Source organism: Sinocyclocheilus grahami, unplaced genomic scaffold, assembly GCF_001515645.1.
Source record: "Sinocyclocheilus grahami isolate Dianchi unplaced genomic scaffold, SAMN03320097.WGS_v1.1 scaffold283.1, whole genome shotgun sequence".
Taxonomy (NCBI): Eukaryota; Metazoa; Chordata; class Actinopteri; order Cypriniformes; family Cyprinidae; genus Sinocyclocheilus; species Sinocyclocheilus grahami.
This window is the reverse complement of record NW_015505462.1, coordinates 999,735-1,021,373: the sequence shown is the minus strand read 5'-3', so window position 1 is coordinate 1,021,373 and position 21,639 is coordinate 999,735. Positions and strand designations below refer to the sequence as shown.

General features: G+C 38.0%; 2 protein-coding genes across 2 annotated transcripts in view; both read right to left on the bottom strand.

Moving 5' to 3' along the window:
• Positions 1-541, bottom strand: part of LOC107600402 (uncharacterized) — an 8,939-nt gene extending 8,398 nt beyond the window's left edge. The window contains exon 1 of the mRNA XM_016292299.1: positions 104-541. Within this exon, the coding sequence (XP_016147785.1) occupies positions 104-541 (438 nt within the window). The remainder of the gene's footprint in view (positions 1-103) is intronic.
• Positions 542-9,313: 8,772 nt separating this feature from the next.
• On the bottom strand, positions 9,314-21,531 carry LOC107600401 (chromatin assembly factor 1 subunit B-like). Its single transcript, XM_016292298.1, has 13 exons — positions 21,391-21,531; positions 20,797-20,930; positions 20,562-20,694; positions 20,350-20,470; positions 19,745-19,848; positions 18,236-18,549; positions 14,554-14,647; positions 14,264-14,333; positions 13,469-13,560; positions 13,221-13,380; positions 10,489-11,016; positions 10,073-10,152; positions 9,314-9,771 (listed from the first exon to the last, which is right to left on the bottom strand). The coding sequence occupies exons 2-13, from the start codon at positions 20,920-20,922 to the stop codon at positions 9,677-9,679; spliced, it is 1,917 nt and encodes a 638-aa protein (XP_016147784.1). The 5' UTR covers positions 20,923-20,930; positions 21,391-21,531; the 3' UTR covers positions 9,314-9,676.
• Positions 21,532-21,639: the final 108 nt, after the last annotated feature.

Below are 21,639 nucleotides of genomic sequence, written 5' to 3'. Positions count from 1 at the left end.
AAGATGTGGGGCGGGAGGATGATTTTTTCTTGCAGGATGGAGATTTGAAGTCCATGAGCTTCATTCTGCGATTTGGGCTGCATGGAAAGCCATTTTCCTCCACCTGATAACTGGATGGGACTTGGCATTGCAAATGAGGATTTGAGGTTTCTGTTTCAGATTCCTCTGTGACTTTATCAACAATGTGCTCTCTGTGCTGTGCTTGAATGTTCCAGGAAGACCCAGAGCCTTCTTCCTCATCCTCTCTCCTCCTCCTGAGTCCCACTTTCCCTCCTGAAGTTGAGGAGTGGTCTTTCCTGAAAGGTCCAGGCATTGAATTATTTGGTTCTCCAAGAGAACTGTGCATTCTGGAACGTAATTGACAAGTCTCTCGCTCCCTTTTGATAGCAGAGCAAGCCTCAAGGGCATGCCACCTGCGTAGATAGCGAGCCATCGCACAAACCTCTGTTAAGATGTCCAAATTCAGATTGAGGGTAGAAGTGTAAGAGAACTCTAGTAAAGCAAGCAAGCTCTGCTTACTGAAACCTATGTGAGAAACCATAAATGATAACTGATTAATGCCCTGAAGGATAAAATAGTCTTAAAATGTATTCTTTATGACTCCAGTCCTGAAAAATCACAATTATAATATCAATTTTAATATTCTAGGTTGCCCATGACAGTGGAAATCCTGTAACAAGTAAACAAACAAACAAAAAAGTTAAACACAAGAGTCACCTCTCTCGGCGTCTGTTCTGTGCAGTGAGCAGCAGAGAAGCAGCACATTCAGTTGGCCGAACCGCAGCCGACTCGTCAATAAATGAGTACAAAACAGCGTTTCCTAGCACCTGTCGCTTACTGATTGTTTGGAATTATCAATATGAGCATAGTTCGTCTGTTAATATCACATGTAGGGATGTAACGATTAACCGCGAGCCGGTTGAAAATCGATTCAAATATGTGACGATTCAAATCGGTTGAGATGCTAAAATCGCGATTCATTTAGGGGTAGGAGTTTATATGAATGCATGTCTGAGGGGAACTTACGGTCTTTAGAAAAGTTTAGATGGTATTTTTTCTTTTCATCTTGCCTCTGTAAAATGCATGTTAAAGTTCATAAGTGCAGCGCTGCTTTGATTACAGCAGAAACCAAGGAAACGCTTTAAGCGCCACCTGCTGGCAGAGAGTGAGTCTGCGTCTCATTCAGCTCGTCTGCTGTGTGTTTCATGCAGATATTTTTATGTATAGTTTCTCAAAACTGAAGTCAAACCATTCTGTTTTTGCTTTACATTGTATAATTTCTAAATTTGATTTAGATTAAAAAATCCTCATGTTGCATGTTGTTGTTTGTTTGGATAATGATTATTATTATTATGTTTAATGATTATTAAACAATTATATCATTGTTTGGAAATGATTGCCTCTAATTTTAAATGGAAAGCCTTATTTTGTTTATATGAAGATATTTCTTTTATTTGTGTTATTTATTTGATTTGGGGCTTGTTTTAAAATGTTAATTTAGTTTTGTTATTTACATTTAAATTATAAACATAAATTTTGTTGTTTAGCAGATGCTTTTATCCAAAACGACTTACAAATGAGGACAATAGAAGCAATCAAAGCCAACAAGAGCAATATACAAGTGCTGTATTAGTATATTATTATAGTGTTATATTTCAATTTCACAAAGAAACATGCAGCATTTTGTCCAAGCAATAATAAAAGGGCACATTTATTTATAATTTGTCTTAAACCTCATTTTGTAAAAAAAAATAAAAAATAAATAAAAATCATGAATCAAATCGTGAGTTGAGTGAATCGTTACATCCCTAATCACATGCACTTTTTTGTTTGTTTTTTTTAGTTTGTTACTCAGAAGCAGGCAGTGCGCTGCATGAGACAAAAAAGTAATATAGCTAAAACAACTGCATAGCCGCTCTTTAGTGTAGTTGCATGTTGATTTTATCAGATGATGCCGCGATTATAAATGAGAGTGACTCCTGGTTAACGTATTAAAAGGGGTCGTGTTTAGTCACTATTTAGTGTGGTATTTTTTGACAATATTCACTTATCATGACAGTAAAATAGGGCATTCTAAGTCAATATACTGCAGTATTTTCTCTCTCAATCAGTAGAAAATATGGTTAACACCCGGTCATGCATGAAAAATAAATAAATACCGTCATGTACCGTGAAACCGGTATAATTTTTAAAAATACAGTGATATACATTTTTGGTCATAACGCCCAGCACTAATATATGGCCATTTTTGCTAAATTGACGCGTTTCCATTAGGTGCGTTTTCAATTAGCAATTTCAATTTGCGCAATTTGAAGAGTAATGGAAACGCTCCTAATCTTGAATTAGACTGTGGCATATAATCCATATTATAAGTACTTGTTCTTCTAGTTTGTAACAAGTTCACTTAGTAAACTCAGTTTATTGTGGCACAGACAAAACACCTCAATAAGATGTATTGAAAAATCTCTCATGGTGCAATTCAGGAAAAACATGACGGCACACCAAAAGCTCATATTACTTTTATTACACCCATCACAACAAGTCCTAGTTTACCAATGAGAGAGTGAGGCAACTGATATGTCATCCAGCTAACTGTTCTCAGAGGATTGTGGAGTGGTGTAGCTTAGAGGTTAAAATCTAAACGAAAGTTTGTGGGTTTGAACCCCAGAAGGGATAATCCATGAACAGATCACAAGACACACAACCTTAGATTATTCCAGAGGGACAGTCCCTTAAATAAACGCATTGTACATTGAGCTGAATACTTAAAGGTCAGGAATCCTTACTGTCAGCAATCTACAAGTTTAGTTAGCATTTGGCTATAAATGTGGAGCTCAAACAATAATCTGAACCGTTAGGCAGTCTCTATCAATGACGACCTCTCAGTAATTCAGCAAGTAGGCATTTAGCCAAAGCTTTTAGTACACAAATAACAGGTTCAGTGCTCCTGGAATAACCCAAGGTTACGTGTTTTAAGGGATCAATCGCTTCATCTTCAAATCAAACCAACAACCTTTCCGTTAACAGATGCTCAATCACAAAGCTATCATCTAATACCATAAGCACAGGCTAACTAAATGAATATCTGACATTCCAAAAGCAGTTTAGGTATTATAAACATCATAAGAAGTCTGGAGATAAGGTGGCCCTGAGGGAGATTTGTGCCACCCTAAAATCCTCCATTAAGATGCTGCTGCATAATAGTCATCCTAAAACAAAGCCACTCTAATGCACCTCAACCTCTCAAATCAGAGGTTCTGTGAGGGGACAAATGCTACATCAGAGACACTGACAATTAGGGCATTTCTTGTTTTCTGTGAGCTGCAACATTTTCTCAACAATGTGACTTTTTGAGTGCTTGATACATTGCTTCTCGTGCTTCTAAGTCACCTGTAAAATTGTATGCCATCTCTGTGCCACTTTACAACATTGGATAAACAGAAAATGACACGCCTTTGTGATTGACATATTAGCAACAGTCAGCAGGTCAAAAACATCAATAGAACAGAATTAACTTCCAAGTTGACTACAGTTTTAGTAATGAAGAGTCCCCTACCTGTTCATTCACTGTCAGTTTAGAAACACCTACCATTTGAAGTTTAATGCCACGTTCACACACTGACAACATTTAAGTAGCTAAAGGTCTCTGCCGCGGGATTTTAACAGTGTCAGGTGGTAGACCACTGTCTGCACTCTCATTGGTAGTCGCACTGCGCATTTGCATAAACTTTGTTGCATCGCCAACAGTCACGTCTATCTCAGAAATACATAAATGCTTATAATAAGCTCAAATATAAATGGTATATATAATTACTGATAATATTATAATTCATATTATCGATATTCATGCTAGTGTAAATATTCATTCGGTTTTAAAATGATTTGATTCAAAGTTCATATTTACACCTAAATCAAAACAGACATTTAAACAATTTATCGGTTGTAAAAAATAAATAACAAACAATAATAACAGTAGAAGACAAAATGACGAACCTTCCCACCAATAGTGCTCGGCCACCAGTTTGTATGTGTCGTCCAGGGTGTGGTGCGACTTGCCGGGTCCTTTCTCGTGGAGGGTGGCTACGGACTGGAGTCGCTTATCTTCAGCCAGCACCTCCCGGTACTGGACGAAACCCTTCTCCAACTTTCTGCGGTGAAGAGAGCCGCCGATGACCTCGAAGAAGGTAGAAGACGCGACGGACGCGCAGCCGCCCGCAGAGAGTTTAGAAGAAGTGCGAAAGGTGTCATCAGTGTCATACTGAGCACTGCAGCTGCATTCACTTGCCATTGCTTTTACAGATTTATTTTTCAAGACACTACTACTTTCAGTGCCGTTTGCTTAGAATCGTTCCTCCTATGTGCAAAAAGCAGAACTTTGTAACTTTGTGACATTGAGACGTTTCTGAAATCAGAGATGCTCTGAGAGAAGTTTTAGCATCGTTGAACATTCAAAGGACATGCACAGCAAACCCTCAAAATTGTTATTTAAGTAGTACGCGTAATTAATATGATGAATAAATAAGACTTATTTAACAGGTCTCAAACATCCAGGTTGCTGTTTTGAAGATGATCTCGACTACTAGCTTAAGTATTTTACAATAAAGTCCATCATCTTTGGTGCTCAAGATGTGCCGGATATTTTCATCACATCCGATCAAACGTGAAAGACAGCAACTCCATGAGATACTGAATTCAAGGCAGAGGTGCAACTTCCACCATCAAAAGCCATAAGTCAATCCCGACCACTGTTAATAATTCAAATTATGACCAAAAAACTAAATAAAATTAAAAACCGAAGCATAGACGGTAAGTGTTTCAATAGCCCGGTTGTCCTGGGAAACTGAACCACACAGAAATCAATCGAGTGATAAATGTCTTGAATCCTCTCACTCGGTCAAACATGCAGAGGCTGCCATCCATTAATATGAAATGAGTATTTCGCCAGCTACTTTAGGGCCTCTTTCATCAGCTGTAACTGCACGTGAGTCAACAGCGTCATAAGAGGAGATGCGAGCATCCAGCAGTAAGGATCGCGCGGAAGGGTCTTCCTCTCGCGCGTGCAACTTGTGATTTCTTGAACTCGGTCTCAGCACGCCGCAGCTAATCTGTCGCGCCACCTATGCGCGTTACGCGGGGGTCCTCCCGAAACACATCCAAACGGAACGGCGGCTTCCAAAATCAAAAGTATCATCCGCGGGTTCCCCTTAACGTGCTCCGAGTCAGTTCACGTAACGTTAAAGCCAGTCAGATGATCAAATAATCCAATATTTAACTCGTAGTCCTCTGTTGGTTTCCATTCGTCAACCTAACTTCGCCTCGACGCCCAATTGCCTCACCCCCTCCCTTTCTCGAAGCCTATTGGTCGAATGATTAAAGAACAGCTACTGCGGACAACGCCATTGGCCCTTGAAGCTGTCACTCACCTTGCTGTTTTCGTGATGATAGGTTGTTGACGTAAGCGTTACCTTACTTAGTGTCAAGTTTATCAAAATAAAAAAGGGCAACAGTGTGAAAATATTGTTTCGCTTCGACTCGTTTTCATTTTGGCCCCTCATAAGACATATGAAGCTTCACATTCTCGTGTTTGTCTGCACGATAAATGTGTCGATAGATTATGTCACAGTTAAGGTTATTATTTATTAATGCATTGTGCAATGTTTGCATGGTTGTTCAAAACTATTGTCGTTTTCGTATATTTCGCCAAGTGAATGAAGAGGAAAATGCTCAAATAAACTTGTATTTTCAACACAGTGCTGAACTGTGTACTTTTTATTATAAAAAAATATTATAAAAACAACACAATCTGGAATTATTTTAGAGGAAACAAATGTAGTTTTATTGTCTGAATTTTTAATTTAAAAAAAATCCTAATTTTTTTAATAATTAAAAAAATCATAATTTTAAACAATCTCTCACATTTGTGTTACTGTATTGTGAAACAGCACAGTAGACACTATTATTGTATTTTGCCTGTGTTTGTTTGTCTGATGGTTATAAGGTTATTTTAATGACATCTTCAGTGCTGCAAATATGTAATTGACACTGGTAAACAAAGATACAAGTCCATATTTACTTTACTGCAACAGAACTGTCATTGATCCTTCCCTTACACAAAACTCTTTTGCATTATTCAACCAATTACCCTGCATGATATGCTGAAACTTCCTATTTCCCTTAAATATTTGCAAGTGTATGTTACATTTTGGCAAATGGTGTTGTTTAGTGAAGTGTAAATTGTGGTTATTTGATTTTGGTTTCTTCTATGTAGTGTGTAACAAAGAAAATTAAAATAAATCCAGCTACTATGGTGAAATATCTTTAAAAAGAGAGAATCCAAACTGAGAGTTCATGACTGGATCCAAAACGCCAGCTCTTGTGGGTTGTGTTTCTGTTATGCAGTGGTTAGAACCTAACAACAGGTGTAATGGCGTCAGGGTCACGGGCTCTTTGATGCATGTGGGGAGCGAAGGCTAGCCCATCTTGTCCAGACACACAGATGAGGTATACTGTAGTTCAAATTGCTGAACAACTTTATGCTGGGCTATGATGAAAGATGTCAGTGCCACCACTGAAAGTGCCTGCAATGGGCATGTGTCAGAACTGGACCATGGATCAAAGAAAGAAGATTGTCTAGTCTGATGAATGATGGTTTCATTTAGATCAGATGGATGGCTGGGTGCATGTGTATCATTTACTTCGGGAGGAGATGGCAGCAGGCTGGCAGAGGAAGTGTTATGCGCAATGTTCTGCTCGGAAACCTTGATTCTTGGCATTCATGTAGATGTAACTTTGACAAATACCTACCTAAACATTGTTGTAGACCACATACAGTGGTGCAAATAAATTCTTTAAAAATCCTACAATGTGATTTTCTGGATTTTTTTTCTCATTTTGTCTCTCATAGTTGAGGTATACCTATGATGAAAATTACAGGCCTCTCTCATCTTTTTAAGTGGGAGAACTTGCACAATTGGTGGCTGACTAAATACTTTTTTCCCCCACTGTACATCCCTTCATGGCAATGGTGCTCCATGATGGCAGTGGCCTCTTTCATTAGGATAATGCACCCTACCACACTGCAAAAATTGTTCAGGAATGGTTTGAGGAACATATCCAAGTGTTCAAGGCTTGGCTTCCAAAAACCCCAGATCTCAATCCGATTTAGCATCTTTAGCAGGGGTGGCCAACGACGGTCCTAGAGAGCCACTGTCCTGCAGACCTCAGCTCCAACCCTAATCAAACACAGCAGAACAAGCTAATCAAGGTCTAAGGGTTACTAAAAGCAACAGGAAGGTGAGTTTTATCAAGGTTGGAAGAAAAAACTGCAGGACTGACGTTGGCCACCCCTGCTCTATAGGGCGTGCTGGACCAACAAATTCTATCCATGAAGGCCCCACCTCACAACTTTCAGGACTTAAAGGATCTGCTACTAATGTCTTGGTGCCAGACACCCCAGGACATGTTCAGAGGTCTTGTGGAGTCAATGCCTTGATGCATCAGACCTGTTTTGGCAGCACAAGGTGGACCTATACAGAACATTACTGGAAACGGTTTAAACAAGGTTTTACATGCTTGTTCAATGAACCATAAATTGCACATGGACCAGTTCTTTAGACACTTTTATGGTTTACAGGCAGCAGACAATTAAGGTAAGTTACAATAACTTAAGACCTTTCTACTGACTCTGAAAAGCACCAAAAGATGCCCAGGCTCCCTGAACATGCCATATTTCTGCTGTAAGGAGAATGACTGCAGGTGTGGCCAAAGCAAAACACTGCAATGTCCACAACACATGATGCCTAAGACAGCTGATCATCGTTGCATTGTCAAACCACATGTAATCTTGTGTCCTCCCATGTTCAAGAACTTGCAATTGCCTTGGTGGAAAAGATGCACTATCGTATTTATAGCAGCTGGTGGCCACAGAAGATCCCGACTTCTACTTTTAATATTGCCCTCACCCCATTCATCCATATTTAACTAAAATATATAATAAATGTGAACTTTGGGGGAAAAAAAATCTTGATTCAAACTTTGTAAAAAATGCTTTAAATGCATTGAGTGCCATTTATATTAGTTCTGAAATGGGTTCTAAATGGAAACACAAAATTAGGAAGTGTAAAACAAGTTACTGTGTCATTTTACCTTTACATGACCTGTTCTTTTAACTTGTACGAAATTTAAATTACTTTATCCATGAAGGCCCCACCTCACAACTTTCAGGACTTAAAGGATCTGCTACTAATGTCTTGGTGCCAGACACCCCAGGACATGTTCAGAGGTCTTGTGGAGTCAATGCCTTGATGCATCAGACCTGTTTTGGCAGCACAAGGTGGACCTATACAGAACATTACTGGAAACGGTTTAAACAAGGTTTTACATGCTTGTTCAATGAACCATAAATTGCACATGGACCAAGTCTTTTACTCTGAAAAGCACCAAAAGATGCCCAGGCTCCCTGAACATGCCATACTTCTGCTGTAAGGAGAATGACGACTGCAGGTGTGGCCAAAGCAAAACACTGCAATGTCCATAACACATGATGCCTAAGACAGCTGATCATCGTTGCAATGTCAAACCACATGTAATCTTGTGTCCTCCCATGTTCAAGAACTTGCAATTGCCTTGGTGGAAAAGATCGTATTTATAGCAGCTGGTGGCCACAGAAGATCCCGACTTCTACTTTTAATATTGCCCTCACCCCATTCATCCATATTTAACTAAAATATATAATAAATGTGAACTTTGGGGGAAAAAAATCTTGATTCAAACTTTGTAAAAAATGCTTTAAATGCATTGAGTGCCATTTATATTAGTTCTGAAATAGGTTCTAAATGGAAACACAAAATTAGGAAGTGTAAAACAAGTTACTGTGTCATTTTACCTTTACATGACCTGTTCTTTTAACTTGTACGAAATTTAAATTACTTCTCACTCAATATTTCAAGATAGTACAAAATCAAAATCTAAAGTCCTACTTATTTTTTTAGTTCTGCTAATTTAGGATTTAATGTAAGAGTTTGTTTGCACTTGTGACAGTGAATTCAAGTTCACATACTTCCCTTAACACAGAGCTTGTTACTGTAAAAGACAATAAAATATATATTGTACAATAACAACTTCCTACAACATAATATACATTTTGATGGACAATATACAATACAACTCCATTTCAATCAATCTGAATGCAACAAAAACCAAGTCTTTTAGCCCTTTTTTTTTTTTTTAAAGAATCTTACAAAATGTTCAAGCAAATCTTTACAAAACATTGCAATCCATTGTATACATTTTTTTCTTTTTACTTCAAATAACCTTCCCATTCTTAAGAATCTTTATGAAGAAAACTCAAACAGATGGTACAAAAGTAAAATATTTCTGTCCATAAGATAAAAAAAAGGAATTTCAGTCACGAGGGAGTAGGTGGTTATAGAGAATAATTGCATGTATTTTTCCTCTTCAAATAGAAAATTGACAAACATTGAAAATGAAAGCAAAGATGAGTTTCAGAAACATAGCATGCAACTCCATATGTCCATGGGATCAGGTTGTTTAAGTTATTGGTTTATGGGTGTACTTCATCTCTAAGGATGAGATTGTTAATAAAGAGAGACAAAGAACCACATTCAGTGTTTATGGTTCTTGGGATTTGACGCTGGGTTCTGTGTCCACTTTGTGCTCACTTGCTCTGGGCAGAACCACTGCTAACATCAGTCTTGGACCTCTTGGATTCAGGAGGTTTGCATGCTGGGTCGCTGGGGGGAGATGGTCTCTCTGTGATGAACAAATATTTATAAATGACCGGTAAGACGGTGCGCACAAATATACAAACAACAACAATTAATTTACATGCTTCTTACACAAAAAGTAACCAAAGTAATGACAGCAAAATATGAACAAATAAGGTTGAATAGTCTTTTAGGCAACTCAAAATGAGATGGAAAAACTAATGCTTTTCTGAAACAGAGAAAAAATTATCAATATTTAAAGCAAGCATTGAAAAACAACATCAACTTAAATTACAATTATTTTTACTTGCATAAAAAGCAAAACTTAAAAGCATGGGTCTACTAACCATGTTTGGCTTTCTCAGTGGAAGATGGGGTGACAAAAGCAGTGGGGGATTTGGAGACAACTGGAGTCAGAGAAATTCGTCTGAAAGAAAAAAAAAGTACATACTTGATCCATTGTGCACATCATCTTTACTGCTCAGGTCATGGATTAGGCTGTAACACTAAATTTATATAATTTCAGGGACACATGTATGGACTGCCATGACAGACCAAGAAACTGAGAAATTCTGTTAAAGTTGTAAAATTACTGACACAAATTTGTTGTGTCACAAACACTGAATAGAATATTCAGCTCAGTAGAAGTATTCTTTCCTTTAAGCAACAACAAAAAAAATCATACTGACCCCAAAGTGAATGCAAGCATATGGTTAAAAAACAATGTTACATCAGATCATACCACAGATGTGCGCTGCCCTACCGAGGAGTTGGTCCTTTTGGAGTTGTGGTATTTTTGGAGTTGAGGGGTCCCAGGGGAGTGCTAGGGGCTGGAAGAGGTGTAAGCGGTCCTCTGTCGGATCCAGGGGTGGAGGGAGCAGATTTGGGTGTGTTGGGGGCAGTTGCCGGGGATTTGGGGGTGCTGGGTTTGCCCCAGCCCTCCAGGGTATTGAGTGTGATCCTTCTAGGCTGTGGTTTGGTTTTCTGTGCTTGAGGTGTGCATTTCTCTTCTGGACCAGATATGCTGGGGGTCTTGGAGGACACGGGGCCAGCAGATCCCTCTTTCTCCTTTTCCTGTGCAGCAGGTGTGTTGGCCTGGCGAGGGACCGGGGAAGCAGTCCTGCCATTAGCTGAGGGTCTCTTGCCTTTCTTCTCATTAGTAGAGGATGGAGTCACCATCTCCAGTGGAGGTCGCTCTTTCAATGGGGTGCCTAGCTCCCCTTCCTCAAACGACACGAAGGAACAGTAGCCGTCAGTAGATGACACTGCCAAGAAGGAGCCATCACGAGACCTGTGGAAAAACATCCATAACAGCAAATGTGTTAGTCAATAATAGTTCATCTCAAAATTACTCTAGACTCGGGATGTCTGCATTTTCTATAACCTGACCAATAACACTGGCTGGTCAACTGCCATGTATTTCATCACAGATAAAAGACCATCTCAACAGATTAAAGAACATATTCTGTACTCATCTGTGACTCACAAGAAATGGCACGGTTTGGTTGCATTGGCTACATATAAATTATGCCTTTCCCAGTAAAGCAGAAACAATGGACAGGATTCAGTTGCCAGAGAGACTAATGGAACTTCTAACTGGGCTGGGTTCTATGGTCAGATGAAAGTAAAAAATTAGCTTTTTGCCAGCAAACATTTAAAATGGGTTAGTTGCACACAGGGATAAAAAAGTAGCCAATGTGTACAATTAAATATACTGCTGTATCTACAATGTTGTGAGACTATTTTTCTGCTGGAGGTCCTGGATACATGGCATCATGGATTCTATCAGATTAAAAAAAAAAAAAAACCTGACTGACTGCTAGAAATCTCATGAGCCTTGTTTGGATTTTCCATCAGGACAATGATTCAAAACGAACATCAAAAAACAAAAAGGGGCAAAAAATTAAAGGGGTCCTATTATGCGTTCTCATCTTTTCAACTTCAGAAGTGTGTATTGTCGCTATTTGAGAATAAAAAAAGATCTGAAATGTTACTCAATGTCCACTCTAAAGAGAGATATTCTCTTTAACAGAAAACACTTTTCAAGAACTACAACAAATAGGTTTGGACTACAGTGTGATTCTTCCAGATATTGTGAAGCCAAAATGTCACTCATTTAAATAATTCCTCCCCACAGAATACACACACTAAAAAAAGATGAGGCCTGGTTGAGCTGCACAAGAGAGGACAAAGGAGGGTTCTATGGTCAGATGAAAGTAAAAAATTAGCTTTTTGCCAGCAAACATTTAAAATGGGTTAGTTGCACACAGGGATAAAAAAGTAGCCAATGTGTACAATTAAATATACTGCTGTATCTACAATGTTGTGAGACTATTTTTCTGCTGGAGGTCCTGGATACATGGCATCATGGATTCTATCAGATTAAAAAAAAAAAAAAACCTGACTGACTGCTAGAAATCTCATGAGCCTTGTTTGGATTTTCCATCAGGACAATGATTCAAAACGAACATCAAAAAACAAAAAGGGGCAAAAAATTAAAGGGGTCCTATTATGCGTTCTCATCTTTTCAACTTCAGAAGTGTGTATTGTCGCTATTTGAGAATAAAAAAAGATCTGAAATGTTACTCAATGTCCACTCTAAAGAGAGATATTCTCTTTAACAGAAAACACTTTTCAAGAACTACAACAAATAGGTTTGGACTACAGTGTGATTCTTCCAGATATTGTGAAGCCAAAATGTCACTCATTTAAAAAATTCCTCCCCACAGAATACACACACTAAAAAAAGATGAGGCCTGGTTGAGCTGCACAAGAGAGGACAAAGGAGAAAAAAAAAAGAGCTGCTTTAATAACGTGATGCCACCATTGTTTTTTCCACCCTAGTTTCAAAACCCTTTTGTTTGGCCTTTATAAGGTGGACAAACTTTTTTAGAGAGGTGCTACAATAATGTAAAATACGTGAAAAATAATGTGTTTTTGCAACAATCAAGCACGAAAACCTATTCTAGTACACCCCAAAAAAACAGATCAAGACTTCGCAAAAAGGTATACTAGGACCCCTTTAAGGTTCTGCCAAGGTCATTCCAGAGATTCTATATAGAGGAGTTGTCTCTGATCTCTTGTCAGGTGTTCTCCAAACTCATCAGACATTATAGGAGAAGACTCAAAGTTGTTATCTTAGCAAAATGAGGTTAAAAGTATTGAATAAAAGTGTGCCATTAATTGTGCCCAATTTGTATTAGAGAAAAACAGTTTTTTTCATAACGAGATTTCAATAAAATACAATTTACATGTATAAAAATATAACATTTAATAAAATTACATGTTTTATTACTGACAGGTTTATGAACAAAGCATTTCTAAAGATTCAGTTTATTTTCCCATTTTTGTAACTCCAAATATACCTGGTCATTTCAGGCTACCAAATGCACCTACATTGGGACACATTTTGTGGACAGAAGCATCTTCCTCCTGCTATCATGTAGAACAAGCACAACTTAAGGCCCAAAACACCAACAAGTCTGTGCAACTTACCAGCTGAGATCACTCAGCGTGTGGTAGTGGATGTTGGACACGTATCCAAACGGCAGAGCCTGTTGTGTGTCATAAAAGAAGATCGAGTCTTCCGATGCAACCGCGAACACCAGCCGATATGGCAAATTAAATGTGTTTGACACTGGCTTTAGTGAACCACCTGTGAAACATAAAAGGACAGTACGGTCTTTCCATTGCACACATGTGACATAAGTAAAACAACAGTTTGGGAAGGGTATTGTGCGTACCTTCAGCTGTTTTCGTCCTCAGCTCATAGTACACTGGGCTGCAGCGCACAGCTAGTGTCGCTTTAGATGGACACGGCAGATGAGCAATGGGCCTGACACACAAACACACGTCAAACACTAAACATGGTAACACAAATCAAGACTGTGTCAAGACATGACTGTGTCAGCAGTCGGGCTGGGTATTGAAAACCAGTTTCATGTACCAAAAATACACGAGCCACAACATTTTATGGTTCGGTAAGATTTTGAAAATGTTTTTGAAATCTCATGTTCAGCAAGGATGCATCTATATATTGTGAGATATTACTACAATTTTAAATAACGATTTTCTATTTGAATATTTAAAAATGCAATTTATTCCTTTGATAGCAAAGCTGAATTTTCCGTAGCAATTACTCAAGTCTTCAGCATGTCATGACCCTCCAAAAATTGTTCTAATATACTGATTTGGTGCTCAATGTTGAAAACAGTTGTGCTGATTCCTATATTGGGGAAACCGTGGTACATGTTTTCAGGACTCACTAAACAACAATAATGTTCAAAACACAAGCATTTATTTGAAGTAGAAATGTTTTCTAACGCAAATGCCTTTTAATGCTTTACTGCCTTTTAATCAATTTAATGCATAAAAAGCCCCCCCCCCAAGTGTGAAAAATAAACATATTGACTCCAATCATTTGTCATTTGAATGGTGCATATGTGATTACTGCATAGCTTTACAAGTGAACATACACACACACACAAACATAAAGATCAAGTTTTAGAGGGAAATAAAAGCCATCCAATAAAACAAACCTTTTAAAGCTTTTTCTGGAGAATACGTATGTTGTGTTTGTGACATTCTCTCCAGCCTCGACACACCCGGCTAAAAATAAAATAAATGAGTAAATAAATTCCATATTAACTACACAAGGAATGTACATGGACACCAGGCCAAAAATACAGACTGTAAATGTGTCGAATAGTTCTAACAAAGCATATTAAAAAGTTTGTTATAACTACTCACCCATACATTACATAAACATACGGGGTATACACACACACACACACATGTAAAAGTGTAAAAAGAAGAAAAAAAAGTGCACCTGGAGCAAGGAGGAACGACCCATCAGGTGTGAATGTGAGACGTCTGAAGAAAGATCTCATGCCGTCATCATGGAACATTCTGTAGTTCTTCACCTGTACAAAAGTAAGTAAATCACAACAATAAAAAAAAAAAAAACACTTATTGACTGATGGGGACAAAAATGCAATTTATTCCTTTGATAGCAAAGCTGAATTTTCCGTAGCAATTACTCAAGTCTTCAGCATGTCATGACCCTCCAAAAATTGTTCTAATATACTGATTTGGTGCTCAATGTTGAAAACAGTTGTGCTGATTCCTATATTGGGGAAACCGTGGTACATGTTTTCAGGACTCACTAAACAACAATAATGTTCAAAACACAAGCATTTATTTGAAGTAGAAATGTTTTCTAACGCAAATGCCTTTTAATGCTTTACTGCCTTTTAATCAATTTAATGCATAAAAAGCCCCCCCCCCAAGTGTGAAAAATAAACATATTGACTCCAATCATTTGTCATTTGAATGGTGCATATGTGATTACTGCATAGCTTTACAAGTGAACATACACACACACACAAACATAAAGATCAAGTTTTAGAGGGAAATAAAAGCCATCCAATAAAACAAACCTTTTAAAGCTTTTTCTGGAGAATACGTATGTTGTGTTTGTGACATTCTCTCCAGCCTCGACACACCCGGCTAAAAATAAAATAAATGAGTAAATAAATTCCATATTAACTACACAAGGAATGTACATGGACACCAGGCCAAAAATACAGACTGTAAATGTGTCGAATAGTTCTAACAAAGCATATTAAAAAGTTTGTTATAACTACTCACCCATACATTACATAAACATACGGGGTATACACACACACACACACACACACACATGTAAAAGTGTAAAAAGAAGAAAAAAAAGTGCACCTGGAGCAAGGAGGAACGACCCATCAGGTGTGAATGTGAGACGTCTGAAGAAAGATCTCATGCCGTCATCATGGAACATTCTGTAGTTCTTCACCTGTACAAAAGTAAGTAAATCACAACAATAAAAAAAAAAAAAACACTTATTGACTGATGGGGACTAGGGCTGCAACTAACGATTATTTTAATAATCGATTAATCTGTAGATTATTTTTTCGATTAATCGATGAATCGTATAAAAAACAAAAAAGCAAGAAAAGCATTCATTTCCAACCCTTTATTCAAAAACAGAACTAAAACCTTTAGAAAGTGCACAAACATGTTGCTCCTTGAACATCCCTGAGCTGTTATAATAATAATAATAAAATAAAATAAAAATGGACTTACACAAAAAACATACACATGTATTCTTTACATCTGCCAAATATATAGACTTTTTTTTTTAAATAAAGTGCCACCTGAGCTGCCAGAACAATAAATAATTTATAAAAAATAAAGAACAATACAAATCAGAAAATTTAACAGGATTTGTTTGAATGTCAGAACTTGTTCTCTACACTACACTGCAGACGCACACACTCTCACACTGACACACTCTCTCTCACTCCCTTTGTTCAGACACTTTGCATTGCAATGCAAACATGGTCAAACACTAAACATGGTAACACAAATCAAGACTGTGTCAAGACATGACTGTGTCAGCAGTCGGGCTGGGTATTGAAAACCAGTTTCATGTACCAAAAATACACGAGCCACAACATTTTATGGTTCGGTAAGATTTTGAAAATGTTTTTGAAATCTCATGTTCAGCAAGGATGCATCTATATATTGTGAGATATTACTACAATTTTAAATAACGATTTTCTATTTGAATATTTAAAAATGCAATTTATTCCTTTGATAGCAAAGCTGAATTTTCCGTAGCAATTACTCAAGTCTTCAGCATGTCATGACCCTCCAAAAATTGTTCTAATATACTGATTTGGTGCTCAATGTTGAAAACAGTTGTGCTGATTCCTATATTGGGGAAACCGTGGTACATGTTTTCAGGACTCACTAAACAACAATAATGTTCAAAACACAAGCATTTATTTGAAGTAGAAATGTTTTCTAACGCAAATGCCTTTTAATGCTTTACTGCCTTTTAATCAATTTAATGCATAAAAAGCCCCCCCCCCAAGTGTGAAAAATAAACATATTGACTCCAATCATTTGTCATTTGAATGGTGCATATGTGATTACTGCATAGCTTTACAAGTGAACATACACACACACACAAACATAAAGATCAAGTTTTAGAGGGAAATAAAAGCCATCCAATAAAACAAACCTTTTAAAGCTTTTTCTGGAGAATACGTATGTTGTGTTTGTGACATTCTCTCCAGCCTCGACACACCCGGCTAAAAATAAAATAAATGAGTAAATAAATTCCATATTAACTACACAAGGAATGTACATGGACACCAGGCCAAAAATACAGACTGTAAATGTGTCGAATAGTTCTAACAAAGCATATTAAAAAGTTTGTTATAACTACTCACCCATACATTACATAAACATACGGGGTATACACACACACACACACATGTAAAAGTGTAAAAAGAAGAAAAAAAAGTGCACCTGGAGCAAGGAGGAACGACCCATCAGGTGTGAATGTGAGACGTCTGAAGAAAGATCTCATGCCGTCATCATGGAACATTCTGTAGTTCTTCACCTGTACAAAAGTAAGTAAATCACCAACAATAAAAAAAAAAAAACACTTATTGACTGATGGGGACTAGGGCTGCAACTAACGATTATTTTAATAATCGATTAATCTGTAGATTATTTTTTCGATTAATCGATGAATCGTATAAAAAACAAAAAAGCAAGAAAAGCATTCATTTCCAACCCTTTATTCAAAAACAGAACTAAAACCTTTAGAAAGTGCACAAACATGTTGCTCCTTGAACATCCCTGAGCTGTTATAATAATAAAATAAAATAAAAATGGACTTACACAAAAAACATACACATGTATGCTTTACATCTGCCAAATATACTTTTTTTTAAAATAAAGTGCCACCTGAGCTGCCAGAACAATAAATAATTTATAAAAAATAAAGAACAATACAAATCAGAAAATTTAACAGGATTTGTTTGAATGTCAGAACTTGTTCTCTACACTACACTGCAGACGCACACACTCGCAGACGCACACACTCTCACACTGACACACTCTCTCTCACTCCCTTTGTTCAGACACTTTGCATTACAATGCAAACATGTGAGCATGTCCACATGCTCCTGGCTCAGGCTCGCTCTTTTCTTTGAGGCTATGTTGCCTGCTGCAGAAAACAGCCGCTCAGATGGTGTTGAGGTGGCAGGGATGCAGAGGTAAGACTTGGCTAGCCTGGCCAACATGGGATATCTTTCATTGTTAGCCTTCCACCACAATAATGGGTTTTCTTCCTTGGCAAGGCTCTTTTCTCCAAAGTATGTGAGGACTTCGTTCCTCACTTGGCTGTGGACATTCTCAGCTTCGCCTGCTCTATCCTCTTCTTCACCATCAGAACCAAGGAGTGAATCAAGTAGAGTGGCTACTAGAGGTGTTGATTCAGTAGCTGTAGTATTGGTGGAGGTAACAACACTGCAACTGCCATGATGCTACACATCCATCTTCCTTCTCTCTTCAAGTGACATTGTTTGCAGTTTAGTTTGAACAGGTAGGATTTCATCAGGTGAAAGAAACTTGCTCAGTTTCCTAAACCTTGGGTCAAAGGCCATCGCAAAAATCACTGTGTTTGGTGCTCCATCTGAGAAAGCAGTCTCCCTTTTCCATCTCTCCTGCAACTGCTGCACCGCAGTGAGTTGGTAAGCCCGCAGCGGGGCTGACTCGTAGACAGCACTCTGGGTGGACTTCAACAGCCCCTTCACAAGTGGAGGTATTGCAGATACTGTTGCATATTTCTGTCCACTCATGAACACAGTGACAGATTCAAAAGGCTTGAGGACTGTTGAAAGCTCTTCCAGCAGGCTCCACTGGTCTGGTTTCAGATCCAGGTACCTTTTGCCTCTCTGTCTGACAGTGTTGCTGTTACAGGCCACCTTTGCTCAAGCAGTCGACTTATCATATAGAATGTGCTATTCCACCTTGTGCTTATGTCTTGAACAAGGCTGTGCTCTGGTGTGGCCATTTGTTGTTGTTTCTCTCTGAGTTTACTGCTGGCTAGCTCGCTTTTCTTAAAATGTTCTACCAGACATCTTGCAGCCCCGACAGCTTTTTCAATGCTTGGATGCTTCAACGCAGTATAAAAAATCTTAAATCAAGATACATTTACTAGACACATGAAATAGCATAAGAAATTATGTCTTGTTTTCTGAAAAAACACCTCAAAATTAAGTGATTGTTTGTTTAAAATAAGCAAAATTATCTGCCAATGGGGTAAGAAAAATAATCTTAATGAGATATAATCTCAAACAGAAGTTTTAAGCATCACTTAATTTTCTCATGCCATTTTTCTTGTCTAGTAATCTTGATTTAAGATTTTTTTAGATATTTGGACAGAAAACAGGACAAAACTACTAAGTTAGAAAAGCATTTTTTTGCAGTGTAGCTATACATGACAACAGATTGAAAAATGAATGGTCCAAAAAAGGCGAGTGAATAAAAACATGTCTTTAGTCTTGCAATGCAAAGTGCAAAGTAACTATACCACCCCTGCTTTACTACTGTTATTAACGAGCTAACGCTAACTTGTCATGCTTGTCAAGCTGGATAACGAGTAAACACCAGCACCAGGGACATTACGTTCCTCACTTCAAAACGGAACAAAAGTAGGATTCTGTAGTGATTTACCCTGCTGTTGAACTCCCTTCCTCCTCATCAAAGACTCCAATATGTTTGCGTTTCAGGTGCTGGATCATTGCCGTGGTGCTCCCGTGCCATGCCATGTCGCTTTTGCATATTTTGCAGTTAACACACTTTTTCTGTTTATTTAGTGTGAAATGCTCCCACACCTTGGATGACTTGGGTCGCACGGATTTCTCTGCCTCCGCTATGTATCTTTCCTCTACCTCCGCTCGTTTTTTTTTTATTTTTGCTCCGCCCTGTCTTTAGCCCTGTCCCAAATGGCACACTCTTTGACCTGCAAACAAACCAGGCACTGAATTCAATAACCACAAAACATTTCATAAAGTTCTGCTTACTAAAAAGGTATTCACTGTAATATTTTAAAACGCATATCATCACTTCTATAAAAGCAAATATATGCATGCAATTCCATAGTCCTGCTTCAGGTCTCATACCCTTGTTGACATCCCACATGATGGCAGTGTTGTCCACAGAGCCCGAAACCATGAAGTTCCCATCGCTGGTCCATGAGATATCATATACATCCTCAATATGTCCCCTAACAAACACAGACAACAATATGAGCTTTCAATATACGTTTCAAAAGTAAATAACTTAAAGTTGCAATGAAACGGAAGTTTTTTTTCCCACATTGTTATACATGTCCGAGTTAAATAGTTTATTATAAAAGAAAAAAAAAAAGGATGGGGACTTGGTTTTATTGGTTGATTGGATGGAGGCAGATCATCTGAATGTGAGCTTGCAGTCGATTGTAAGAAAATGGTTGGGTTTAAATAAAATCTAAGCATACATCAAAAGAGAGAAGTCTGTTATTTCACCGAAAGGCTGATTTATGACATTTTGACTGAAAATCACAAATCTAAAAATAAAATAATAATATATATATATATATGTGTATGGATGCGTTGTGCACAAGAATAATAACATTCATTTATATAACAGATAATGTGAATTTTAATTTCATGCATTTTTTATGTAAAAGACAGGCAAGGGGGACATTTTAAGAAAGAAAAAAAAAAAAAAAAAACTAAAATCAGACCTCAGTGTCTTGACCACACTCCAGCTCTCTTTATTGAGTTGATCATCTTCATTCTCCTGAAAAGCCGGGGTTTGTTCAGGCTCCTTATTATCATTCAGTTTCCAAAGCAAGATTGCAGCATCTTGAGAAACGGACATTTAATTAAACCATTTAAAGGCGCTAGAAGCAATTTCAACCAACTTACCCAGGTAATGATCAGACTTTAAACTCACCATCCCCTCCAGAAGCCAAGATCTCAGCGGTGGGTGAGAACCGCACTACGTTCACTGCTTTAGTGTGTCGTGCCAAGTTAGACAAAAACTCAACGACCGCCTTCCCATCAGGACCTTTATCCACACGCCACATCTGAAAGAGAACAGCTCTCATCTTACAATCTGTCATGTGTCATCAGTATTCAATTAAGAGACACCTGTGATGTATAAAGTGAAGGCAGAGGCTCTCTCTTACCCGTACTGTGGTGTCCACCCCAGCTGTAGCGAGCCGCTGTGTCTTTCCCTCACCACTCTGCTGGAGATCCATACTGTACACCGGCTCCTTATTATGCCAGGCAATCTCACAGGTTACCACCTTCATCCTGACACCTGATGGACAAGGATATAAAGAGATACAGATATTAGAATCATGCATAAAAATAAAGGCAAGAGGAATTTAAGAGAAAAAAATAAGAAAAACACAAACTGAAACTGTCAAAAGAAGAAATCCTTTAAAAACTTTGAGTTGAAAGCAACGCTATATACATATATATAAAATATACCGTAAACAACACTAACACCACACATTTTAGGCTTATAATTACATAATTCATGGGCATAAAGACATAAACTATTAAAAACTACTAATAAGCGTTCTAGTAAACCGTGAACCAGTAACGTTAGCATTAATGCAGAACAAAGAACTATCACCTTGGATAATAAACGAATATTACAGCGTAATACGGACCAACTCACCTAACGCTGTTCTTGGTGAAATTTTAATATAAGCGCACGTAATGTTAATCAATAACAGATGAAGAAGTCACAGTGCGTATAACTGAAAACTTACCAGTTACCTCGACAACTGAAATGGCAAAAGTCGTAACAATTGTTCAACAGTAGCTCCGTCCGTGTATCTCTCCCGCCTTCACCCAAACAGACGCCTTTCCCGCGCAGCTTTCCGAGAATGAGCACTTCCGGTATCGAGGGTTGCCAGACTGAAACCACGCCTTCTTTCTTTGCGTGCACATTTGGGCGGCATTATGCAAATATTTCCACATAGTGAGGTAGATATGTTGGGGGCGTGTTAGAACGAGCC

Excerpts from the sequence above, each read along its gene's own strand:
- LOC107600401 (XM_016292298.1), bottom strand. The coding sequence starts at position 20,922 with ATGAAGGTGGTAACCTGTGAGATTGCCTGGCATAATAAGGAGCCGGTG. Across the intron at positions 19,849-20,349 it reads AGTGTGGTCAAGACACTGAG|GGGACATATTGAGGATGTAT; the intron begins GTCTGATTTTAG and ends TGTGTTTGTTAG. Across the intron at positions 14,648-18,235 it reads CAGATGGAGCACCAAACACA|GTGAAGAACTACAGAATGTT; the intron begins GTGATTTTTGCG and ends ACTTTTGTACAG.